We start from the raw sequence: 16,237 nt of genomic DNA on the forward strand, positions 1-16,237 counted from the left end.
CCTGAAATTTGTTGACTAATAATGAGTCAACAAATCGTTTTTTTGCAAAAAAAAAAAAAAAACACTTGAGACCCTTTGGTTTCAGAACTTAAAAACTGTAAACAATGGGTTTTCCCGCTATGCCAAAAGGTAAGTTATCTAATTATGATCTGTTCCTTGGAACATTTTTAATAAATATACAGTAGTTCGTGTTTTATATTTTATATAAATTCTCACACAGGCCTTGAGAAATATCCACTCAAGTGTTTTCTCTCTGATTGTATTACATACAATACTTTGATTTGTAACGACAATACCACTTTTTCAAAATTCAAATTATTTTTCATTTTTAAAAACTCAACGACTATTCAAAAAAACGAACGATCAACTTTACCATTCAAGTTCTTACACTAACTCTGAATAGGTATGATCAATTTATATTTAATAAACATGATTCAAGTTCTTACACTAACTCTGAATAGTCTTTAAATTATTTGAGTTGATTATTAATAAATAAATAGACTGATCATCTATCCTATTTATTAAACTTTTTTAAATCTTTTTTTTATCTTTATATATAATATCTATTTAGGATATACCTCAATCTCCCCGGGGAGGATATCAATTAATTATATTTATATATTATCTTTATATACTTTAAAATAACATTTACAATGTCAGATAAAACTACATTAGAAAGAATTCTCGACGGTGATACGTCAATAGATTATACCAAGCTCAAGAACGTCAGCGGTATGACACTCAAGGCTCTCGCTGACTTGGCAAGAAAGAGAATATACGAGCAAGTGCCTGACATGGAGAAACTACTTAATGAATACGAACGTCTTAAGAGCGAGTATCAATTGATCAATATGAGATACGAGTCAGCAGAAAGCATTATCAGAGTTCTGAACACGACCGTTGATACTCAAGCAGGTTTCATCAACAGCTTAAAAGACCAAGTAAAACAACAATCAACATTCCTTCAACACTCAACACCTCGTTCCAACTCTCTTACGAGCGACAGTTCACAAAACCACGACGACGATGAAAACAACAACAATCGTCAGTCTTCATCAAACCACCATGATGAAAATAACAACAATCGACAATCTCCACCCACTGAATCATCTACAATGAGATTATCACAATTACATTCAACAGGTACCTCAACTAGCTCCCAGTTAAAATACAACGATGCCGAACTTAGGTTACTCAGACTATCTATCAGCGATATCAATAACAGGTCAATCAAGACAACAAGAGATAACTTGACCTTTAGAGCTAAGCTCCACCACGACTGTTCACCAGAACGAGTCGAAATAGCGATTTCCACCATCTCCCAGATCGAAGCAGTTCATTCCAGACTAAGTTTCAAATCAGTTGAAGAATTGCGTGACATTACTGATACATGGGAACACTTCTTAAATTGGCTAGAATCCGCTCTGCATGTCAGAAGTACTATGTTGGGTAACCTCAAGGGTGTCGTTACAAACTACGTATTGGACAAGAATCTATCCAATTACTCAAGGTTCATGGAGTTGGTTACCGAATACCACAAGACAGGAGTAGCGGATGACACCCTAATCGTTGCATTCGCTAAAGCGCTCAACAGGTATGCACCCTACCTCGAGCGTAACTTCGCATCACTCGCCCATCTAGGTGATGCTGCTATCCATACATTCAACAATACCGGAAAGAAGATCACCAGACGTCACCTGGAGACCTGGGATCTATACCTTAAAGATCTGTCAGTGTCCTCAAGAGTACTCTCTAATGACGACACAGAGACCCAAAGAATAAGAATGGGAAGAAGCAGTTTCACCAAGAGAAGAAATCACAGGATGACAAGAAAGTCGCGAGCGACGCTCCAAAAGAAGCTGCCGACAAGCCAACCTACTACACCAAAAACAAAGGATCAGGAGGCGGTCACCACAAAGGTACTGGAGGTGGTCACTACCACCAAAAGAAAGCCGACAAGCCAGATTCAAATTAACGGCCTGGTATGGCACTCATCTGGTTACTACATCAAGGTAGTGATTGGTGACCAGACATTCGATGCTATGGTGGATCTAGGATCACAAGCATCATTAATCGATCCGGACCTACTACCTACATTAGGACTGGAGTCATCACCGTGCAACGAGTACCTTAAGCCGGTTGCACAAGTTAAGGGTTTCTACGCCAAGGCACTCGTAGACACCAAAGTCACCATTCCAGGATCAATCGACGACAAAGACTACAATATATCCGTGAGATCTAAGTTATTTGTCGTGAAAAATCAACACAAGTTGATCATTGGTAACAATCTATTTGGATTGATTTCACCAATTGCACATCTTTTTGCAGACACTCCTCACCTCATCATTCCCGTGAAGTTAGGAAAACAAATCGTTTCTGCCAAAGTACTGGTTACATCTTTGAACAAGCGCGCACCAAAGTCAATGATGCTTACCAACTTGAATAAACTTGACTTGACCAAGGTCAGTAGGACTGCTGTGAAGGCAGTGGCATCCGTGCCATTGCCTAATAACAGCTCCGATGCCACTGCCACAACATCGGTTCCTACTACGCCTGACGTCAAGGACAGTTTACCAAGTGAACCTGTAGCTACAGTTGCTACAGAAGAGCCACCGATTACCGAACAACAATCCGAGTGTGCTACATCTGATGCAGTCGACAATATCGACGGTGTAGATCTCCCTGTACAAGAGATCGATGACGACACAGACGATGACGACGAAGAAGAAGAAGATGAAGACGAACCTGTACTCTCGTCATCCGACGCCGCATTAGACGCCATGGCCGCCACTATTCTCTCAGCTTACAAGCGTATAATAGTAGACGCGTTGCCTGAAAATCACTCACCCGACAGGGGCAAGTTTAATATGAATATTCTACTCAAGGGTGATGCCAGTGCTTTCAACATTAAGCATGGACGACGGTCCATTGAACTGGAGAGTAAGATCTCCGCTGAAGTTGCTAAACTACTGGAAATTGGAGTTATAGAGGAAGCTCCACCCAATACAGAATTCTGCTCACCTGCTTTCTTTGTCAACAAAGGTACAAGCAAAGAAAGAATGGTTGTAGATTTTAAACATCTGAATTCCATGACCGTGGACGACGTATTCCCAATGGAAAGACTAGACGAAATCATTGAATCGATTGGCGGTGCAAAGATCTTCTCCGTCATCGATGCCAAATCTGGTTTCTATCAGATGTTACTCAATCCTGGTTCTAGGCGATTCACCACATTCGCTGCGAACAAAAGATTGTACATGTTCACACGACCTTGCTTCGGTTTGAAAAACAGTCCTGCATATTTCAACCGCTGGCTACAACACGTCCTTGATCCTCTAGTCAAGAAAGGTTTCGTAAGAGTATACGTTGATGACATTCTCATCTTCTCGAAATCCGTGGCTGAACATGAACAACATCTCAAACAAGTATTTGAGCTGCTTGACAAAAACGATGTATACGTCGCCAAGTCAAAATGCCACTTGTTCAAATACTCTGTATCCTACGCCGGTCACATGTTGTCCGACAAAGGAATCAAACCGTTGTACAACAAGGTAAACGCGATTCTCAACAGATCGGTACCAACTACTGTGAAAGAAATGAGATCTTTCATTGGTGCAATTAACCATTACAGAAGGTATCTCAATCACATGGGTCCACAACTGGCTAGATTGACAAGTACAATCAGTACCAAGTACAGAAAAATCAACCTCACCGATCAGGAGATTGCAGACTTCAATGATATTAAAACGGAGTTATGCTCATCCAGATGTCTTATGTCGCCACGCTATGACCGAACATTCCACGTCTACACTGATGCGTCGGATGTCGGATCTGGTCTCATGATTGCCCAGTATGATGACAACAACAATCTCCGTCCTGTTCTATTCGACGCAAGGAAATTTGATTCTGCCCAACGGAACTACAGTGCACGTGATCGCGAGTTGCTAGCTTTCATCCATGCTGTCACCAGATATGGCTACCTACTAAGTAGACCATTTGTGTTTCACACCGATCACAAGAACCTAATCTATAATTCTCAGAATGACATGGACAACCCACGACTCGTCAGATGGAGTGAAATCCTTTCTAGATTCTCTTTCCAGACATCGTACATCCCTGGAAAGGAGAACTGCATGGCCGACTACTTGTCCCGTGCTCCTGATTTCTACACTCCTTGGGACAACGATCTCCTGAATGACATCCTTGCTTCTTATTCTTCAGAACTCCCCAAAGCAACTAGAGATTGGTTCAATTCATTCAAACGTAGACAGGACATCACCGTTATCAATGATCTTTACTACTGGATCGACGGTGATAATATGCGATTGGTAGTGCTCGATCCAGCGTCGATCACATCAATCATAAACGAAGCGCACTCTTCACCGTATAGTGGTCACGTCGCTTATGGAAGAATGCTCACCAAACTAAACAAGTCATATGTGTGGCCAAACATGTGTGATACTATCTCTAAATTTGTAAAGAAGTGTGTTCAATGCCAACGTTCATCCATCAAGAAAATCAAAGAAGGATTCTTGGCATCACTACCTCTTCCAGACAGACCTTGGTGCGATATATCAATGGATCTGTTAGCTTTGCCTGCTGCTGATACAGGCGAAGGCAATCTGTTCGTAGTGGTCGACAGATTCACCAAAATGACTCGATTGTTCCCTTGTCACAAAGATGTCACTGCTATCCAGCTTGGTAATTGGTTTGCACGTGAGATCATTGCAGTATTCGGTGCTCCTTCATCTATAGTATCTGACAGAGATCCAAAGTTCACATCTGAATTATGGACATCTTCTATGAAAGCTATTGGAACAGAACTTAAGATGACACAACCAGGTCGTGCACAAGCAGATGGTCAAACAGAACGCACCAACAGATCCATACTTAGTCATATTAGAAAGTGGACTGATAAGAAGCACTCATGGGCGACCGACATTCGTTTCATCGAAGCATGTATCAACAACAACATCAGCTACACAACACAATTCACTCCCAATCAACTACTGTATGGTTATGAACCAAAGTTACCATGGAACGCCAACTACTTTGGAATCAGAGAATACAAAGACTGTCAAAATCAGTATCGATTGGAAGCAAAGAACAACGCGCTGGATGCTCAACTACAACAAGCAAAACAGCATGACAAGGTCATCTCTAACTTCAACACATACAACATCAATGATTTAGTTTTAGTTAGAAGATCAAGACTCAACACACACAAATCAAGCTCATCTGACGATCGCAAGCTTACACAATCATGGGGTGGACCATTCATTATTGTTAAACAAGTATCTGACATCAACTATAGAATCAGATTACAGAACAAGCGTGCTACAGAAAGAACAATTCATGTGGACGATATCAAACCATTCATTGGTGACCCAACTGGTACAGATCTACTCGATATCAACGCAATCATCGACAAACGTCAATCCAAACGTGGAACTGGTACAGCTATTGAATACTTAGTTAAATTCGATACTGACAGCGATGATCACAACAAATGGATAAATGAAAACACTCTCATTCAATACATTCCAACCATGATAGAATCATTCAACAAACAACAAAAAAAATAAGTAATCTCAACTCTGCTTATTCTATTTCCAATTCAATATTTGATGTCATGGAGGGAGATATGTAACGACAATACCACTTTTTCAAAATTCAAATTATTTTTCATTTTTAAAAACTCAACGACTATTCAAAAAAACGAACGATCAACTTTACCATTCAAGTTCTTACACTAACTCTGAATAGGTATGATCAATTTATATTTAATAAACATGATTCAAGTTCTTACACTAACTCTGAATAGTCTTTAAATTATTTGAGTTGATTATTAATAAATAAATAGACTGATCATCTATCCTATTTATTAAAGATTTATATAGATAAATTCATCTTGTTATCTGTTTACCGCAAGCGGGGTAATTAATTCCTAATAAAATAAACCTCCCTATCCGGGAATCGAACCCGGGGTTTCAGTGTGAAAGACTAATGTGTTACCACTACACCAATAAGGAATTTTGATGAGATTAAAATTAAAGTCAAGCCATTTTTTTCAAATACAAATAATTTTTCCTTTTTACCATGCCTGTTGCCTCCTTACTATGAGTGATGTCTCGTTGCTATTCCGGTTTCCTCAATTAGTTATGCCGATTTCCTCACGTAGTTATTCTGGTTTCCTCTCGTCACTCTGACAGTTGCCTCTCGTTTCTATTCCGTTTGTCTCTCATTTCTAAGACAGTCCATTTCCTTTATTTCGACCACCCATCCTCATCACGATATCTCTGTCTGCCATTCCATTCTCCAGGTACAACCAGAAAAGGTTTATTTTCCAAATTCAAAAGTTTAACCTGCTGGTTTCTACCTGTTTCAAACAAATATTTAACTCTTGTAAATAAATTCATTGTAAATACTTTTTATTTTTTAATATTAATAAAAAAAAAAAAAAAAAATATCACAATCGTCGTGCATCTATATGTATTTATTTGTATTAGGAGTCTAAAGGTGGTGGTTATTTAAATAAAGAGTATTCTTTTCTCTCACAAAGTTTTTAAATATCTTTTTTTAGTAAAGTGGTTTTTCGCAACCAAACCCACTCCTTTCTTACTTTTATTTTTGAATTTTAATCTTTTTTTCTTTTTTCTCCCCTTTTCTACCTCTTTTTCTTCCCAGGTCTGTTATGTTAAGATACGTGTACGTGTATCCAGCTTGGCCAACTGGCAGCGACGCTTCTTACTGGCAGGAGTTGTGAACCTGCTTAGACGCTAACCATGAGGAATGCTGTCTCTTCATGCCCGCGCTTGCACTCCGTTAGAAAAAAGGCTACTATATTATAATCGATTCTCCGAAATAATTTTTTAAATGTGAAATTTATAAAATCTATTACTTCATTTTCCTCTACACCAATAAGGAATTTTGATGAGAGTATTAAAAAATTTCAACAGTTGGTTTTGATTTCAAATTTCTTTTTTTTTTTTTAATCATGCTCCCTTTCATAAATACAACTTTTTTACTAAACAATTATCATAAAGATGATTGGTATAAAGCCGAAATGGTTATTAAATAGTAGAATGGCTATATCACCAATGGTAGATGTAACTGATCATCCCTTTCGTCAATTGGTATCACTTTATTCTAAATCAAAAGATCAATCATCATCGAAATCATCATTTATAACATGGACAGAATTTGTATCGGTAGACGGTTTATTGGCTAATCCAAATCGTTTCAAATCTCTATTGGATTACTCAGAGATACAGAGACCGATTGTTTGTCAATTGTTTGGTAGTGATCCTGACAAGTTCAATCGTGCAACCAAGATCGTCGCGGACCTGGGATTCGACGGTGTCGACATCAATATGGGATGTCCCGTTAGAAAAGTAGTAGAAAGACAATCGAGTGGATCGGCATTGATCGTTGACAAACCGACTGCAGTATCTATCATCAATGCTACAAAACAGGCGGTTGCCGGCACCGACATGTCGGTGTCAGTCAAGACACGAATAGGATTCGATGAAATCGAAATCGAACAATGGATACCGACTTTACTACAAACGAATCCTGATCTCCTAACACTACATCTTCGTACCAAGAAAGAGCTATCTAATTGTCCTGCACATTGGGAGAATGAAGTAATGGGTAGAGTAACAGAGTTATTGAAACAACATAGAGATGAACATCAACAACAAAAAAGTAATAATAATAACAATAACAAGACAACGACAACAAGATTATTTGGAAATGGTGATATTGAATCCAGATTACAAATAGATGAAATGTTTCGACGATATTCATTGTTGGATGGTATAATGGTTGGTAGAGGTATCTATGGTAAACCTTGGTTCTTTAGCGACGAGAATCAACATGACGATGGAATAGATTTAAAGTGTAGACTTGTTGCTTTGGTCGAGCATGCATTACTCATTGAACAACATAAAGAAAAGTACGATCTACAACACAATCTATCTAGTTTGAATCTACATTTAAAGTCATATACACAGCCACTGTGTCATCTTGGTGAAGTAACACAACTACGTACAGCACTACCGAAAGCAAACAACTCGAAAGTCATAGCCGACATACTAAATCGATATTTACAACAAAAGAATCAATCATTTCAATTAGATTATAATAAGATAAAATTAGATTTATATATAAAACAACAACAACAACAATTTTAATAAATGTAAATAAATATAGTATTTGTTTATGTTTTACTTTTTTCTTTTAACAATCATAACAACATTCTTTATTTTGTATTGGTTCTTGTGATGGATCTAAACCGATTTGTTTCATTTTAACAGCGATTTCAAAGAGATAGTCATAACACTCGGTCATTGTCTTTGCTTTGACCCAGTCTGATCCCCACACGTAGACACCGTGACGTCTAACCAAGACGGCCGATGCATCGGGGTATGCTTGCATTGCACGTTCCATTCGGTCTTTGAGATCACGCTCGTGTGGAGTGTTCTCAATGATTGGAACGACGAGACGGTCGTGATACTCTAGGTGTTTGGCAGCAGCACCGAATCCCTTAACGATTCCCTTGATCATCTCTTGATGTGTGATAACAAACTCCTTCTCATACATGAGTGTCACCATTACGGCGTGTTGCGAATGTGTATGAATGACAGAGCCTGCACCACGCAATCTGTAGGCATTGAAAAACAGTGGAGTACACTGACTTGGTCGCAATGCCTTGCTTGGTGGCGGTGCCGATATCTCCTTCTCGTTCTCATCCATCACAAAGATATCCTCTCCCAAGATACGTTCTTTCTGTACACCCGATGCTGCAATATATATTTCATTACTAATAGTAATATAGATTATATAGATTAAGATTGTTATATATATTTTGTTAGTTCTCTTTGTTTTATTTTGTTTGTTTAAGAGTATTATAATTTCTTTCAAACACTTACTTATACTTTATACTGATACCACCACCTGTACCAGTTACCCAACCGAGTTTATAAAATAATTTACATAACTCTGGTATCAATATTCTTGGATGATTCTGATTCTGCTGGTCCATCTTTCTAAATTAAATTAAAATTAATTTTGTTGTTGGAAAAAAAGTAGGGTTTAGAGAAAGAAAATTAGTGAAGATGAATTATTTTTTTTTTTAATCACAACCTTTCATATGATCTTCAAACCACTAATAATAATGATTTATATTTTATTATAAATAAAACATATTCAAAAAATGGAGATAGATAATAATGAAAATATATTTGTTAATTTATCACATTTATTACTAAAGAATATAATCTCATTTATAAATGATTTTGAAGATATAATTAGATTTACACTTGTTTGTAAAAGATGGTTTCAAGAGAGGAATAGTTATTTAGTTTTTCTACGAGACGGTGTTTTCGTGGATACACATAAATTGAAATCATATCATCCAATAATACAACTAAAGCATAATGAAGATCTTTACCTCGTTAGTGAAGCACAAACAGTTAATCAAATTACACCAAGTATGTAGTTAACTCTTTATAACAGATTAACTCTTTGATACAATACTAATAAATCAATCAATCAAGATGAAATAATAGAGAAATTAACATGTGTCGATTTTCTAGAATTTAGAAGATTAATTGTGAAGATAGATGGATTCGATATTTCAAATGTAAGAGATCAACTCGAGAAATCAAAGATTAAGGAGATTAGATTACCATACAATGTTCCACGATTGTCAGCTGGATGTTTACCAGAGAATTTAGAAAATCTTACCATTGACAGCTATTCATATCCGTTAGAGGAAGGTGATCTTCCAGCTTCATTGAAAGTATTGTCTTTATATCAGTATAATCATCCACTTATAAATGGGTCACTTCCACCTAAACTTGAAAAGTTACTCATCACAGTTTTTAGTAAAACTCCTTGTCTCCAGGTGAATGTTTTTCCAACAACTTTGACATCGATTGAAAACTGTCCATACCAATTGATCAAATTTGTTAAATACTTGCCATGTCTGGAATCATTTGAATGTAATAGTATAAGTATTCCCGATGATTTCTTAGAGCCCGGTGATTTCCCAGACACTCTAACAAGCTTGTCACTCCGATTTTATACATCAACACTCCAACCCAAAGTAATACCTTCATCAATCAAATATTTAACACTTAGCTGCTATATTTGGGATCTGACAAACAACTCAATTCCAAATGAATCACACTATAAATATATATGCGTTTCCGATATTTCATCAGACATTCAACCAAATCATTTACCACCAAATATCGAGAATCTTGAAATCTTGAATTACAACAAACCTCTATTACCAGGAAGTTTACCATATGGAGTCACAACATTGTCACTCCCAAAAATTAGCCCAAAGCATATCACCGAAGGTGTTTTTCCTTCCTCCATCAAAACTCTTTATCTTTTCACATACGAAGATTCAGAGAGTAACCAATCAGAAAGACGTTTCAACTCGAAATCAATTCCAAATTCAGTTGAAGCACTATATCTTGGTCATGGGTACTCAGAGATTGATCCAACGATGCTACCCGATTCAATTAGAACATTAAAAATCAAAATAAGAGATTTGGCTCGACATGGAATTGCATCATTCAAACCAACGATCACCCTACTAAAAATAGGTACAAATTCTCAAATCTATCGTATTGATAACAATAATTTCATTATCAACTCCAACTCAAAATTATTTTTTGTCAATGTCAAAGAATTTGAACAAATATCAGAAATGATTAAGAAGTATGATATTATCCTAGACTATGGTCTAGATGATATTTTCTGACAATAATACAAAAAATAAATTTAAATAAAATAATTAAAACTATGATATTACTAAAGAATATAATCTCTTTTCTTAAATGTTAGCCTTTTTGAATTTGGTATTTGATTGTAACAAACAACCTCAGCCTAAATCTCAATTTGTAACTCTCAAAGTGTAGACGACTCAATCATGATTAATTTTTAACCAAACAATATTTTTTTTTTTTGTAAAAATGGAAATAATTAATAAAGATAATTTGTTTGTTAATCTATCACATTTACTATTAAAGAAAATCATTTCAAATTTAGATGAAATAGCAGAGCGAATTATATTTACACTTGTTTGTAAAAGATGGTTTCGAGAGAGGAATAGTTATTTATTTTTTAATAATCTATTTGATAAGAGTTTCGATGATGATTATATGTTGACAAGGTTACAATCATACCAATCAATATTAAAGTTAGAGTATAAAGAAGAACTATTCCTCGTTGAAGAAGCAACACAAAACTCATATCAAATTACACCAAGTATGTTAGTTAACATCTACAAATAACAATCATTAATACTACAGAATACTAATAAACTTTTATTTGATCAAAAACAAAGATGAAATTTTAGAGACAGATAATTTTTTCGAATTTAAATATCTAACTGTTAAATTAAATCAATATGATATTTCAAAGTTAAAAGATCGACTTGAGTTATCGAATATAACATATTTACGTCTACCACCGACTACTCCTCGACTGTCAGCCGGAAGTTTACCTGAGAATCTAGAGAACTTGATGCTTAGTGACTATGGTTATCTATTGGAGTTTGGTGATCTTCCAGTTTCGCTGAAAGTATTGTCGCTATATAATTATAATCGTACACTTGTAAATGGATCACTCCCACCTAGACTCAAACGATTGCGATTGATTCAATGCTATAACAATTGTGATTTACAATTGAATACGATCAGCCAAGATGTTTTTACATCGACATTGACATCGATTGAAAACAGCCCATATCAATGGATCAAGTATTTTAAGTACCTACCACTGCTGGAATCATTTTCATCGGATGGCGATATTCCATCGGGTTTTTTGGAGCCTGGCGACTTCCCTGACACTCTTACAAGGTTGAAACTACAAAGCTATAAATCATATATCCGACCAGGAGTAATACCATCGTCAATCAAACACTTAACACTCAATAGCTATTGTTGGAATCCATTACAAGATTCAATACCAAAGGATGCACATTATGAACATCTTTGTGTTTTCGACTCACCCGCTATCGAACCAAATCAGCTGCCACTCAATATTAAAAGTCTAGAAATGTTAAGGTACGATCAACCGATAGTACCAGGAAGTTTACCACTGGGAATCGAAACTTTGTCACTTCCAAGAATTAGCCCAAACTATATCATTGAGGGTGTGATACCTTCCACAACCAAATCACTTTATCTGTTTACGAATATGGTGGGTATAACTAGAAACACTCAGCGATTAGACTCAAGATCAATTCCAAATTCAGTTGAAAATCTTTATCTAGGCGATGGTTACACTGAATTCGATTCTAAATTACTACCAGATTCAATTAGAACCTTAAAATTAAGAGCAAAAGATATCTTTAGAAATGGTATTGATTCATTTAAACCATCGATCACTTGTCTACAGGTTGGTAGCTATACTAAACTCAATCGTATCGATAATAATAATTTCATTGCTCATACACCTGGTGGTATATTTTTTGTAAACTCTAAAGATATAATTGATATGTTGGATTGAATATAATAGAAACTTTTAATGTAATAAAAAAGATTATTTTTGATGTTAAAATAGAGATTGTTGTTAATATTGTATTGATTTTCATTGAACTATGTTGTCAGATAACAATAATTTAAAAATGATTAATGCCTTCATGATAATAATCAAAATATTGAATTAAAGAGAACTTTTTGAAATGATTGAAACCTTATTAATTATTATCTTTCGTATTTGATTATTTATAATCAATTAACTAACTAATTAACTAAGTAATGCTAACTTTTGATTTTATTGCAAGGTCCTTTTTAGGAAGACAAAAAAAAAAAAGTTTTTGAAGTTCAAAAAAAATTAAGTTTTAAATTATTTTTTCTGATTAAATCAATCAATCAGTTAATAATCAACTATATTAGTTAACTATTAATAATTATTAAATAATGATAGTCAGTAAAAAGATATCAATACTATTTTTATCACTGATATCAATATCTTTGGTATATTCTATATATCCAGAAGAGATTGGTGTAAAAGATTGGTAAATATAACATATATATTGATTGATTAATATAGATTCTATTTGTTATACTAACTAAAGATTATTTATTATTATTAATTATTATTATTATTATTATTATTATCATATATTTAAAGGAGAATTAAAAATATAGGTTTAGTAGAAAGATCAATTATATACGATAAAGATGTTAAACCAACTATACTTGTACAGTCATCTGTACCTTCATTAGATAACTATCATAACAATTACCTATTGTCTTTATTGAATTTAAATGATGGTTCTATAAGTATGTTTGTTTGTTTTAATAAATCAATTGATTTATATAGAGATTATAGTTACATTACTAATTAACTATTATTTATTTAGTTTGGAGACAATTATTACCAAGACAAGAACATTCTTTTGAATCTATTATTAGTATATCAAATTCACGTATGTATATATATCTATAAGATAGATTATATTAGGTAGAGTTGTTTATTAATTATATATATATATTTTTTTTTAGAAATTGTTACATTATCAAATGCAAATAAATTAAGACTTTGGAATAGATTGAGTGGATCTGTAGTTTGGTCAACTTCATTGACAAATACCGATGCCTCCAATGAGATGTGTAGTCGTGTCGTTCAGGTGTCAGAGAATGAATTGATGGTAATTTGCGAATCGATGATACATACAGTCAGTGTAAAGTCTGGAATGCTTACAAAGTCATCGCCGATCACCGATTCTCAGTCGGTGACCGTCATCGACAACCACAACCGTTTCAACTATGATAAGAATACATTCAATGGTCTGCCATTGCCTGGTAACACTGGTGGTGTCAGTAACAGCAACAATCAGCTAACAGGTTCGTTCTTAAAGGTTAGCAGCAGCAGTGAATCCAACAAGAAACTGGTGGTCATTGCTAATTCCAACACTCTCTACTTTGGCAGCGAGAAACAATCGTTGGAATCATTCAAGGTTGAAGGTGCCTATTTTATCGAGTTGTTGGCTGCCTATGATGATGCTGGTCAGTTTGCCATCAGGGTGAATGAGAAGTTCATTCATATCTACCAGTTTGCGGACGATGGAAAGTCGTTGGCACTCGTCAAGAAGTTGGAGCATGTCGGTGGTGTCGCCGCTGCCAGTGGATCCAAGTCGGCCGACTACATCGTCAAAGAGGAGAGTGGCTCCGATGCTGCGTTTATCATATCCGGTAGATTTGCTACCAAACTGACAGAGAAATCCAATGGACGTCCAGTTTATTTGATTACCAGTGGTGGTGGATACTCGGTTGTCGTCACCAAAGACTGGACACTGACAGTGTATCTACGTGACCAACTCCTCTGGCAAAGAGAGGAATCGTTGGCTGCCATCCTACAGACAGAGATAACGGATTCACTGCCGTCGAATATCGGAAAGTTGTCGCAGTTGGAATACGAATTCACAGAGTCGTCGAGCGATAATTTCATGTCGCACCTGACCAGAAGATTGTGGGCACAGTTGAACTCTGTAGTTGGAAAGTCGTTGGGTGTTGCTGTCGATGATCAAGCTGCCGCCGGTGTTCATGGAGTTGAACACGCTTGGTCCGAGGAATTCAACAAGCTTGTCATTGTCAGTACTGCTGCCGGTAAGATTCACTGTTTGTCGTCGAGCGACCGTGGTTTCATCTCGTGGTCAATCTTCTACCCAGAGTACAATGGTGAATCGCTACGTCTTTACATCAGTGGAAGACAGCCAGATATCAAAGCGATCGTTGTCTATTCGACTGGTCGAGACGGCGCCGTGTCGAACATCGTCAGCACCGTCAACATCAACAAGGGTGTAGAAGTGGCCAGTAAGATTATCAATCAGAGAATCTTGCACTCCAGTATCATCCCATTGGCAAGCGATAAATCTGGCAACGACAGTAGCGTTGAACATTTGTTTATGGCTGCTCTCGACTATCCTGCCGGACACCCACCAAGCGTTATGATTCACCCATGGACTGGATCGGCACGTGCCAACTGGGAGTCATTCAAATCCATTCACTTTTACATTGCCGACAGAGATCGAAGTGTTGTTCGTGGCTACTCGATCGAGTCGATGGCTGGACAAGGTCAGTTGAAATCACATCTCGATTGGAATCTCAACTTTGGATCGCAACAAAAGATCGTAGCGATCGGCGCAAGCAATCCACACGAAGTCATTGGAACACCAGCTATCATCTTGGGTAACCGTGATCTTCTCCCGAAATACATCAATCGTAATCTCATCTCTATAGCAACTGTCGACGCCAAGACATCGATGCTCACCATGCACCTCGTTGATTCCATCACCGGTGAAATCATCAAAACATTCCTCCACCAAAACGTCGGTGGTAAAATCTCGATTGTCCACATTGAAAACTCGGTTATCTATTCCTATTTCGATATTACCATTCAAAAACAATTCATAACTTCAATCGATCTTTTTGAAGATGGTGTAAATTGGAACAAGTAAGTAATGAAAATATTAAATACTATATATTGATTTCTATTTATTTACTAATTACAAATTATTATATTCAAAATAATAATAATAGACAAGTTTTCTCATCATATGACTCCAATAGAAATATTATTATTAAACAAAAGAGTTTTGTATTCCCATCGCATATTCAGACATTGTCGGAATCGGTATCGAGTAAAGGTATTACATCCAAGTTTATTTTGGTAGGAACAATCTCTGGACAGGTATTACCGATTGAAAAGAAATGGATCGATGCACGTCGTCCATATCCATCAGAGGCAACTCCATTCGATCAAGAAGAAGGTTTAATTCCATACCATCCAAATTTGAATTTCCCACCTTACCTTTATATTACTTATAATACAACTGTAAGTTTTAATAATAATATAAATCCATTTATTACAACATTAAATAGATCGTATTAACATTTGTCATTTCAATATAACAGATTCCATTATTAAATTCAATGACAACAGCAGGAACTGGAAAGGAATCAACCTCAATAATTGTATCGACAGGTATTGATTTCTTTGTTGCACTGATTGCACCATCCAGCGGTTACGATGTTCTCAGTCATAATTTCAATCATTTCGCTTTGATCTCTACTTCCATGTTGTTGGCAGCATTAACATATATTACAAGAATGTTGAGAAAGAATAAGATATTGAATAGAAAATGGAAATAAATAAATAAATTATATATAATTAGTTAGATATGAATAAAAATAAAAAAAGCAAACAA

At 35.9% G+C, this 16,237-nt stretch overlaps 5 protein-coding genes and 1 non-coding gene across 6 annotated transcripts; 4 read left to right on the top strand and 2 right to left on the bottom strand.

Annotated features, from left to right (window-relative positions):
• Window positions 1-653: 653 nt before the first annotated feature.
• On the top strand, window positions 654-5,585 carry PPL_01285 (uncharacterized protein; the record flags this gene model as incomplete). Its single annotated transcript, XM_020572298.1, has 1 exon — window positions 654-5,585. One exon carries the CDS (start codon window positions 654-656, stop codon window positions 5,583-5,585), a length of 4,932 nt encoding a protein of 1,643 aa, XP_020438156.1.
• Window positions 5,586-5,961: 376 nt separating this feature from the next.
• On the bottom strand, window positions 5,962-6,032 carry PPL_01286. Its single transcript has one exon. It is a non-coding gene; the product is annotated as a tRNA-Glu (tRNA).
• A 1,014-nt stretch (window positions 6,033-7,046) lies between these two features.
• Window positions 7,047-8,154, top strand: PPL_01287 (tRNA dihydrouridine synthase; the record flags this gene model as incomplete). The annotated part of the gene is made up of 2 exons (XM_020572299.1): window positions 7,047-8,036; window positions 8,140-8,154. The coding sequence occupies 2 exons, from the start codon at window positions 7,047-7,049 to the stop codon at window positions 8,152-8,154; spliced, it is 1,005 nt and encodes a 334-aa protein (XP_020438157.1).
• Window positions 8,155-8,241: 87 nt separating this feature from the next.
• Window positions 8,242-9,046, bottom strand: PPL_01288 (methylthioribulose-1-phosphate dehydratase; the record flags this gene model as incomplete). The annotated part of the gene is made up of 2 exons (XM_020572300.1): window positions 8,242-8,824; window positions 8,934-9,046. The coding sequence occupies 2 exons, from the start codon at window positions 9,044-9,046 to the stop codon at window positions 8,242-8,244; spliced, it is 696 nt and encodes a 231-aa protein (XP_020438158.1).
• A 171-nt stretch (window positions 9,047-9,217) lies between these two features.
• On the top strand, window positions 9,218-10,780 carry PPL_01289 (uncharacterized protein; the record flags this gene model as incomplete). The annotated part of the gene is made up of 2 exons (XM_020572301.1): window positions 9,218-9,494; window positions 9,573-10,780. 2 exons carry the CDS (start codon window positions 9,218-9,220, stop codon window positions 10,778-10,780), a joined length of 1,485 nt encoding a protein of 494 aa, XP_020438159.1.
• A 211-nt stretch (window positions 10,781-10,991) lies between these two features.
• On the top strand, window positions 10,992-16,181 carry PPL_01290 (uncharacterized protein; the record flags this gene model as incomplete). Its single annotated transcript, XM_020572302.1, has 9 exons — window positions 10,992-11,286; window positions 11,366-12,086; window positions 12,156-12,484; window positions 13,021-13,042; window positions 13,159-13,310; window positions 13,391-13,456; window positions 13,533-15,483; window positions 15,570-15,864; window positions 15,945-16,181. The coding sequence occupies 9 exons, from the start codon at window positions 10,992-10,994 to the stop codon at window positions 16,179-16,181; spliced, it is 4,068 nt and encodes a 1,355-aa protein (XP_020438160.1).
• Window positions 16,182-16,237: the final 56 nt, after the last annotated feature.

This window comes from Heterostelium album (genome assembly GCF_000004825.1).
Source record: "Heterostelium album PN500 unplaced genomic scaffold PPL_contig1, whole genome shotgun sequence".
In the NCBI taxonomy this organism is placed as follows: domain Eukaryota; phylum Evosea; class Eumycetozoa; order Acytosteliales; family Acytosteliaceae; genus Heterostelium; species Heterostelium album.